The following is a 10,647-nucleotide window of genomic DNA, read 5'->3' as shown; positions in this document are numbered from 1 at the left end:
CACACATACCCTTGTCTCACAGCTGTACAGAAAATACAGCTCAGCACACCAAAATTTTTATGAGGATACTGTAAGAATCTTCATGCCAGTTTCTGTTATTACTAATCCCACTGTGAAACAGTAAACTGTTGAGCTTCTTTTCAGCTAAACCAAAGTAACTGACAGTAGAATTTGGTCCCTATCATGTTGTTTCTTGATTGATGCCCAAGCACTTGTGATGTCTAGTTTGCAATGCCAGGTGAAACCTATATCTTCTGTTTCAACATCTTTGCTGTTCTAGAATACGGCTTGAATATTTCTCTTCATATGTGCGTGAAATGAAATCCAAAAGACAATTTTTTACTCTGGTTTATTCTAAATTTCATTCCAGTATTGACCTCCTTATTTTACTCTTGCAGTGATTTGGCACAAAGTATCTGTCAGTCTACACCTCTTGAATTCTGTTTGATCCTGGTAGGTCTCTCCGTGCATCCAGGGGCAATGTGCAAACTCCAGGCTGTTGCTTCCTCTGCTGTTTCTGTATTCATGGAGATGAAATGCACTGTTAGGATCAGGAGTAGTGTTGTGCCTGGTTAAACTGATACAGGCAAAAAGTGTATTCACTTTGACAATGATCACTCTGTACAGAGGTGAATACCACCAACGGCTTCCTTCACAGCAAGCCCATTCTTCACATCTGAACCTCAGCATTGTGCTCAGAGTAGTAGGCACCTGTGGTGTCTGCTGTGACAAAGGCTGTGAGTCAATCTACAACAAAGGAGACTGAGCTTCACCCATTTAAGAACATGGGAAGGAGGAAAAGAAAGGCAGGGGTGGGGGAGAAGTTGTTACGGTTCAGAAAGGTCTTGGGTTGATTGTTTAAAGGAATTTTCTTTGGTTCAGACCACAGGAGCACACTGAAGCAGGAGAGTACACATGGTTATTTATCACTTTGCTTTACATAGGAAAATACATTAGCAGATCTAGCAAAGTGATTCTGTACTGGAAATAATACTAAACCCATTCAGCATGTGTTCCTGGAATGATGAGCTTGGGGAAAATGTGTGTTGAAGCTGCTTAGGTGTGGAGTGGACATTGATGCTGGTCTGGTCTGGTGTGCCCTGGGTGAAGGGATCTGGGAAAATCCAGGTCTTCTGAGGTTTACTGGTCCCACAGCCCGTGCCACAGAAGCTTCCCAGAGACAGCAAGGATACATAGCTGTAATCTTTTTAGACTGAGGAAAGCTTGAAGCTCTTGGGTCACAGTAAAGCTGCCAAATGAGTCAGGCAGTGAGGGTGAGTGAATTTTAACATGGAGATGGAGTAATCTACTACTATTTGATATAAAATTAATAAGTGAAGAGGAACGTTTTTCAGAACAGATAATTGACATGTTCTGTTACCATCTATATATTTGGGTCTTGAAAATGGTTGTCTTATTTTTCTTCTTTAAAAAATTTTACTTTAGTTTTAAATTGCACACAGACATTTAAGGAAATTAACATCTCCAGAAACATGGTGTTCCATGGCATACATTTAGTCATGTCTAATAAATATTGTTTCAAGGCTGGTGAGTGCATTTAAATGAGGAATCTTTTCATTTTCTCCTACCATACCTGAATTTCTGCTCAAGCTGAAATTATATTTTTAACATTTCTTTGTTTATGTGGTGCACAGAACACAGCCCAATCTAATGTAAAATGATTAACTCATACTAAAAAATAAGGAACAGAGACACTGGTAAACATCACACAGCTCCTGGGAAAATGCATTTCTGAAGTGAGAGCAATTCTAGCGGAGCCCACATGCAGTGATTGTGAACCTGGCTCTCGGAAACCTTTTCTTGGTTTCTTCATATGTACTCTGTAAATTTTATTTATTTAAAACATTTTAAAAGTATGGATTTGCCATTTTTTTAATTTCAGTCATCTCCTGTGTTTTAAATCTCTGTCTTCATCCTGCATTTAAAAGCTTATGTTCTAATAACCTAGACATAAATTTGAGGGTGCTTCAAGGTTTTGAGTTTAGGAGGAAATCTGTACTGTGAGATGTGGTTTTCAACCTAGCCCTTTGATAGTCTGGTGTGCCATAAATCCTATAGCATCTTAGCTATAAATTTAACATGCAGTTTGACAGCTATGTTTGATTTTGATTCTCTAAATGATTCTGAAGGAATAGCAAGAATCCATCTATACAGGAACAAGAGACTCCAGTCTTTGATTTACCACACTTTTGGCAAAGTAAATTGTGTTTGCTAATGAATAACTTCAGGAAAATTAGCAGAACACAGGAACCTTTTAATTCCCTGACAGAATTTTAGATGTCGTTAGCAAAACCCTTTCCCACTCTTATAGTCACAGGCAAAACCCCAGGCTAAAGAGCTTGAGGCTCTCCTCGTTCCCTGATTTAAAAGGTAGCTCCTTTCTGGCTGCTTTATATTCTGCTCAGTTTTAGCTTTTCTCAGCAACACTGACAAGGTCAGTGATGTGCATTAACTGGGTACAGCTCAGTTGTGCTGTTGTGTGTATACTCCACCAAGGCAGCTCCTGAACTGCATGCAAAACTTGTTCCCTTAAAACACTTCCAAGGCAGTTGGCCCAAGTGGTGGAGCAATCTCTCAGGTCACTTAAAATACAATGACTCCATTACATGAAATAAAAGGCAAGCATCAGCAGTCTTGCCATCTGTAAGAACAGATACCTGACGTTCAGAAGCATGCTGTGTAACAACCAACATCAATGTTCAGCCTTAGTCTGGCACCAGCTGAATTAAAAGCAAATTGAATGGAAGCAAGATCAGCTAGGGAGTTTATTTTATGTAAAATATAAACACGTTAACAGGAGAAAATACTGTTTTCTTATGTTACAACCTTAATAACCAACATGAGATTTATCTTACAGTTCTGCAGGTAGTGCAGCGTTTAATTACATGTACATGATTAAAAAGAGCAGATACTCAATTGTGCACATACACCATGTATTGTACTCTTTACAAGAAATTCAGTACTTTTATGTGTCCCCAATTGAGTGACAAATAATTTTACTACTTCTTACTCCATTTAAAAAACTAGCACAAAATATTTAAGTAGTTTTATTATGATTGCATCATTCTGACAAGGTAGAGAGGGACTCCGTATTTACAAACAGATATACATATTCAAAGCCTCCAAAATACCAGCCCTTTCCATATTTCTGCTGCTTCTCTTTGCTCTCCTCCCTGCCCCACACTTATATTCGTACAGCATATGGTGACTTTATTCCTAAAGAGTCATGGAAAAGTTATTGAGCTTGTGTTAGGTCTTCTTTAAGAAAAGCCACTGAAGCTTGAAAATTGTTTCCAGGAAAAGCACTCGAACCTGTGACATGGCCACCCTGATGTTGCTCTTGGTGTTAGAATGACAGTTGAGAGAGGACTAAGAAACAATTTAGTACGTGAACATAGTCCAATATGGGACATTTGCAAACACGAGCACGTTGCAAATACAAAGCTGACATTTAAACTCAGCATCTTTAAGGTATGTGTATTAATGAGGTTTTGGGGAGCAGGGAGAGACAGGTTGCAAATATTTATTATCTACTGTGGCAAGTAAGATGTTCTGGTAAATCACAAGGTGTCTTCACAAAGGGTTTGCTTCTGCCACTTTCAAACCCCTAAGAGAAGGATTAGGATTATCTAGAGGACAGAGCACCAACTTCAGATGTGTGCAAGCTGAGTGCTAGGAAGCTGTGTGACAGTCCTGCTTCTCCTGCAGATGTACTGTGCTATCACAGAAAAGCCACTTACTCTTTATTATTCTTGCATATAGCAACGTTGCCACCTGCAACAGCCTTCACCAGAAGCATTAGGCTGTTAAATTGATCACTGTGAATGGCACACAAAAGTTATTTATTTTAAATTGTGCAATAGTCCCAGTTGTGATAACCAAATGCAGCAAAATTACTAAAGTATTATAGCAACTGTGAAACTATGAATAAAGGGAGTTATGTGTGGTTTCATATTAAACCATTCAGACAAAGCCAGCAAGCAAACCTCCTAGGAGGTAAAGAATTATTAGTGTGTAAAAAGGTGTGGGCTTAGACCAGAAGGTCCCATCAGGTGGGCACGTACCGTTATTTGACCCTGTGTGCAAAAAGTCTGTGTTAATCTGAGTAAGCCTTGTGGACAGGTTCAAGCTATCTCTTTGAAGTAACGCATGCTAACTGGAAACAAATTAAAAGAGTGTCTATTGAGGTTTCCCAAGGGCCATTTAAATATGAAGTGCCATGTTAAATTGTGAAGAAATACCTCAGCAACAGAATTGATGCAACAGGAAAAAGACCTGGACTTTTAATTGATCAAAGAGAGTACAATGTCTAAACAACTAAGAATAACCCTTTCATTAACAACAAAAAAAGTCAGTGACTTTCTGATACGGGTGTCACAGATGCTGGACTCTAAAACATCCAATGTCTTTGCTAGATGGTGTGGCTTTTCTTAAACCAGCACTTTTCCTGCTTTATGTTCTCTTATATGAGCCCAAGTGGATAGAAGGAAGTTGCAAAAAGATTGCTCTCCTTGCTAGGACTTACACAAGAATAAATTCAGCAGTTAGGATTATTCATACTTGAGACTGTACAGAGCACAGCTAAAATGGTGAAGACAGCAATACCTGCATGATCAGCTGACTGCCAGCTAACTCTGTTTGGTAAAAGGAATTCTCTTGTGAGAAGAGGAGCTTTTCTAAATCCTAATAATTGATAACTGTGCCACAGATTGAAGTATTAAAGTAATTCTCAGGTTAGCAGGTAGAGTGCAAAAAAGGCTATGAAATGTGCACTGAGTGCAACTCATCAGGTACATACTGCTATGTGTAGCAGACACATAGTAAATACTGCATCCTTGTTATGTATGAATAAATTTGGGTTTCCCAAGTTTACAACCCAGCCGGGACCACAAGCCTAAAAACGGAAACTGGGTTGTAACTAGAGACGTTGGATCATAAGCAAACAGCTACAAAAGCAAAAAGACAAAGGCAAAATGTTAAACTGATTGGAATTTCACAAGATTGAAATTGTTTCTTAAAGTGCTAAGGTTGATTACATTGTAAAAAAATCAAAGTACATAAAAATTAGAACAGAAAACAAATAATATCAACTACATAAGTTATTCTACAAATACAGTAACAGACCAATGAAAAAGAAATAAATTAAAACAAACACTAACAAACATCAGGTACACAGCCAAAACTTCTTAAAATTTCTAGTACACATTCAGCTGTAAGATAGTGCTAACACTTGTCAGCCACCAACAGCAAAAAAGAGCTGAAACAAGAAGGGTCTGCTGCTGAGACCATCAAACCACTGGCAGCTGCAAGCTGTCAGCTCAGGTCCCAAGTACATGATGCTGTAACAGATGGGTGAACGGAATGTGATGTCTGAAGGTAAAAGACAGGTTGTGGGGGCACTTTGGGACCCAACAAGTAACATGAATTTCAGTTTCAGCTTAGTTAGGTCTTTGATATCTTTATTAAATCTAATACAAATGAAACACCTACTGATTTATTTTCTTTACTCCAGCTGCTAAAGGAACAATACTTTTAAGATGTAGTCTACTGCTCTGAGGTAACTGTAAATTATTAAAATAAGATTGACATGAATAATTTGGGGATTTAATTCCTCAGGAAGGTGTTCTGCTTCACTGATACGGTTTTCCATTACTCCCCTCTTCTGCCTCCCTCTGCTATGTCCCAGAAATAGAAATTACATAAAATCCTGACAGCCTGTTCTGTGAAATATAAAAGTTGAGGTCTGAGCTCATCCTCTAAGATAACTGATTCATCAGCACTGCGGCACTTCAGTTGGGTTTGGTGGAAAAACAGCACAGGACAGAAATGTTCTTTTTTCTAAGTAAGAACATAGTAATAAGATTTATAAATGGACAACACATCCCAGCAACAGCATGTGAAACAAGCAGAAAACTTCAGGTGTCATTAGTCCTAATGTGCTCAGAACCTGACACTATAAAAAAGTAATTTTAGGGAAGCACAGAATACTATTGGACACATCTGTGCTACCGGTTTGTTTTCTAGCTGTTGGCTGAAAACCTTCTATTGTCCTAGATGTTTTTCCATTCTTTCATAAGGGACTGGAAAGCTACACAGAAGAATAAGAGAAAAAGGATTACGTTTTATGTAATCAACTAAAATAATTTATATCGTATGATTGTTCCTGTGAGGATCCTGCAAAACCAATGCGGATGTTCTTAATTTGGCACAGCAGAGTTCTGCTGCCCAGACTGGCAGTATTACTACAACCGCGATGGACACCTTTTGATGGACTGAAGTCAAGACATTCAGCACACTGTAGACTGTATATAATTCAAAGAATTGTGACTGCATTTTTCATTTCTAATCAAAAGAAAATGTTCCTTACTTGAGCTGGTGTTGGCATGAAGTGAGTATTCCACAATATTTTAGAGTTACAATTGGACCACTGATGATGGACTGGTGTGATACCAGGGCTGTGCTCTTTCCATGGGTTAGCATGAATTTACAGTATACTCTATGAAAAGGCTTATTCTAGTAATTTTACTCTCAACAAAATACTGCAGTTACCTGCATATTTTGCAACCTAGAGCTGTCTTGCAGCTGGAGAAAACCAAAGATTATTATCCTGTACTTTAGCATTTAAATATTAATTCATATAATTAACCTTTTAAGAAATCAATTTTCCAGTAAATCAACTGAAATATGGAAAATATTTCTGAAAAATTGAACTGATTTAAAAATTACTTTAATGAAAAATTACTTTTCATATAAACGTGAGCCCATAACTTGCAAATAATACCTCAAGAATATCTTTTTTGTTACTTGTTTTAAACTTGAAGAATGCTCTAAGAATGTGTAGCAGTAAGCCATGAAGTACAGGCCCTTGAACCAGCACTGGCTAATGCCGATCAAGAAGGTGCCTTCATTCACAACAAGGAAACCTTACCCCTTTTAAAAAGGCAAGTGATTATTACATTTTTATATGGAATTTCTGAATGCTAATAAATAAATACATTAAAGAGGGGTTTGCAGGTTTAGCTTTTCAATGGAAAAACTCCTGGGCTTCAGTGAGAATTGAAGTCTGTAAAATGCCTGTCTCCTGTGTTCGAGACAGAACATTTCATTCTAACATCAATAATAGAACTAGAGCTGCATCTCAATTATGCTTGTCTTGAGCCTGCATATGAGCTTTCATTCATGTGAGTGATCTTTGTAGACCACTATTATTGTTCACCCAAGTAAGTAAGGTTACATTCTAAGTCTGTTTTCTTGTATTGGTATAACAACATGGTAAGTCACAAGTAAAGTTAGATGAAAAGTCCACTTAAGTTTCTCATTCAGTATAAAGTGCTACATCTCTTCAGTTTACAAAATGGCCATTGATAAAACCAACTGAACTTCAGTTGATGTTACAGTAGAAGCTAGTACTTCATTTTCACCATTATTTAGCAAACTATATTTTACATTCACAGTAGATTACAATGAAAAAAGTTATTCTCTTTCCTATAGAAGAATAAATTATAAGATTTAACTGCACTTCAAAAGCCTTTTCTTGAAATGGAGTGTTGGCCATAAAGTGGCAGTCAGGCTTCTTAAAGAAGGACCAAAAGCAGCATTGTCTATTAAATACTTAATGAGAGTGAATGAAATATAACAGGTAGAAATATACCTTGTGAGATGAGAATATTTCCTTGCAAATACCAGAATCAACTATCAGTGCCCCTAAAGACATGAAGAGTGTTTTTGTTGTTGACTTCATTGCAACAGGAATGTGGCTACTGAAATTCAAGAATTGTATCATGGAGTGAAACTGTCCAACTAAGCAAGGTGCTTACGCAGCGTTACCACCTGCCTTAACCTTATACTGATTCCTTCTCATTCCCTGTTGATACTTTCTTCTACATTCATTCTTTGCCAAATTCCAGTGAGTACAGCAATTTTATTAGCCAGTACTTGACTAATGCCAGCCAAATTCACCCAGTAAAATCACAAACTAAGCCTTTTGATGTTTTTAAAGTCAGACACTCCAGAAGCCTATCTGTTTCTGTGGTGACTCTAATGCTGTCATACAAGGCCAAAAAGTTAGAGATGGTATGTACCTGACAGTGAGTGTAAACTAGTGGTTGTTATGCATTACGTTATGTTGCTAAGAAATGGACTCTGTCTTGAGAAATGAAAATAGAACCTACAGAAAATTGTAGGATCAATTAATGTCTTATGTACTGTGTGAACACCACCGTTAAATGCACTGTCATTTCAGTCCTGAAGGATGTCATATGTGAGCACTGTTGCAACCTCTGCAAACTTAAGTAAACAACCCATGATATTTTTATGGAAAGATAAGTTCAACCTCCATACATGCAATTTATTTGTGTCATATGTGTCATCTCACTCCCTTTATTCCAGTGCTCTGTAAGTTCTGAAATCTCACCTCACCTGTATTATCTCATGATAAACAAAGTGACTGGACATACAGAATTACTTGGTTCCACTACAATTTAAATCCCTCTATGTGAATTTTAGGCCTGAGGTTATGCACTGAAACTTTTTAATAACCCAAAGCTTAAAAGATTTTGAAACAATATCAGAGAGTAACATGTTCAAAAAAAAAAAAGAAATCCCCTATACAATCACAATTCCAATCATCATGAAACAGTTGTTTTTTTCCTTACAATTAAAATGGGTACATATATGTCAGTATTTAAAGGAATGCTTTGTAAATCAACACACCCCAAATCCATTTAGAAAGTTTTAAACAATTTTTGTCTAAATGCAGTGAACACTTCCATATAAAATACTACTCTAGCTGGACTGGGTTTAACAGTTGACATCCAAATCTTATTATCTGTAAATGGTAGTCCATATAAATTCCACTAAAATCTGACTGCAATTAATTCTTCAATCACACTTAAAAACTACGAACACCCCCCCCCCCCAAACAAAGTTTTACATGTCAAAAATGGACAATTATAGTCAATATCACATAGACCATTTAATAGGAGACAGAGTGTATCGTCGTTCAACCACACAAGACGTGGTCTGTGCAAAAGTCAGTTAAGGGGGTCCGTCAGAGTCTCTCACGTGCAGCATCATTGTGCGCAATTGTCACAGTTTGCCAAGTTACTCTCTTGACTGATAGAATAAAATATAGCCAGACTCTGAATTTTTTGATATATCAGAGGTCAGACCATAGAATTCTTCAATAGCTTGAGCATCTATTTTCTGCAAAATAAACAAAAAAATTTAACATGCTGTTAGGTAAAAGAAGTACCAAACCTGGATCAAATGACTGTGTAAACATGGACAACAAATTCAGTTACTTGTTTCTGGGTAGCAATTAACAAATTCTGTTTGCAATTTAAGCAGTGAAAGGGTAATGTTCTGGGGCTAAGCCCTACTGCTCTCAGTCATGGAAACCAATAGGAATGTTGGTCTTGGTGAACCTAACCGAATTAAGCTTTTTCCAACAACAGCGAGACTCCTTGGAACACAGTAGTGAACACTGCTGAAACACGTAAATGTGAGCATGTGATCCCTCCCTTCTGAAATTTCCAGAAATACTCCTCAAGACACAGCCCATCCAGTGTCCCAGTGCTTACTTTCTTCTGTTGGATTTACTCCTGGGAAATAAGGCTTAAGACCTCAGTTTTGTTAAGGTGCCGCAAAGACACACGGGGATTGCTTAGGAATGAATTGTAAAATGCTCAGACAAAATCTTTAATAGCTGCAGGCCAGATCCTGCTCTAATTTACATTCAGACAAACCCAGATCGATTGTAGAATCCACACTTTCTTCTAACTTCCCAATTGTTCAAAAATTAAAATTCTAGAGCAATGCTAGCTTTACCCAATCCAGTTTTGCCAAGTGATGTTGCCAGGGATTGCAACATAGTTCATGGATATTTTAAGTCATAATGAACTAAATTGATTTTATTAGATATAGAAATAATTCCAAATGAAACCCTTCAAGTCTGGTATTAAAAACTGATGTTGCTCTGAAATAAAACAACCTCTTCCAACACTGACAGAAGAACTACAGGATGAGTTAGTTTGTTTGCAATCTTACTTAACAGAGTTGTGCTAAATGCCACATTACAAGCAAACTGTGGCTTTGCAAACTAGTAATCTGCACACAGGTCTGGATCAGAAGTTTAACCCCAGATAGAAAACAGAACATAAACATACAGGTTGTGCTCATGACCTTCAGCATACTGACCTCTACAATGTCATCATCAAACAAGAGCCAAAATCCATGACTTTTCACAATAGTAATATAATGCCCCCGATTCGGCCCACTAGAAAGCAAAACACACAAACCCCCAAATATTAGAAGATACTATTGAGTCCATTTTTGATAAGTCAATTTCTATATGCAAGCAGACTGAATTATATCTAAATGTTATGAAGAACATAGTAAACCCACCCCTGGTGGTTCAGTAGACATTTACTCCTTTCACCTTTTTACTGAACTTTTGCAAAGGCTTCATCAGCTGAAAGCTAAATGTATTTTCATCTGTTCCAAGACCATTTTCAAATTAACCTCTAGAATAATAAAAAATTTGCTTCTGGCAGGCATCAACTACTGCCAATATTTTTAAGATGTAATCATAGAATCATAGAATCGTTAGGGTTGGAAAGGACCTTA

At 37.4% G+C, this 10,647-nt stretch overlaps 1 protein-coding gene across 4 annotated transcripts in view; it reads right to left on the bottom strand.

Moving 5' to 3' along the window:
• Positions 1-336: 336 nt before the first annotated feature.
• Positions 337-10,647, bottom strand: part of USP46 (ubiquitin specific peptidase 46) — a 36,207-nt gene continuing 25,896 nt past the window's right edge. For 2 of the 4 annotated variants that reach the window (XM_062604542.1, XM_062604784.1), the window contains exons 8-9: positions 10,219-10,297; positions 2,763-9,225 (exon numbers count right to left, since the gene is read on the bottom strand). In XM_062604542.1, coding sequence (XP_062460526.1) covers positions 9,124-9,225; positions 10,219-10,297 — 181 coding nt within the window. In that variant the 3' untranslated portion in view covers positions 2,763-9,123. The other 2 variants (XM_062604617.1, XM_062604696.1) reach the window with 2 other exon arrangements.

The sequence above is a fragment of the Pezoporus occidentalis genome, unplaced genomic scaffold (genome assembly GCF_034315485.1).
Source record: "Pezoporus occidentalis ecotype Australia unplaced genomic scaffold, CSIRO_AGI_Poc_V1 ctg1, whole genome shotgun sequence".
NCBI lineage: Eukaryota > Metazoa > Chordata > Aves > Psittaciformes > Psittacidae > Pezoporus > Pezoporus occidentalis.
This window is presented reverse-complemented; position numbering and strand designations above follow the sequence as displayed.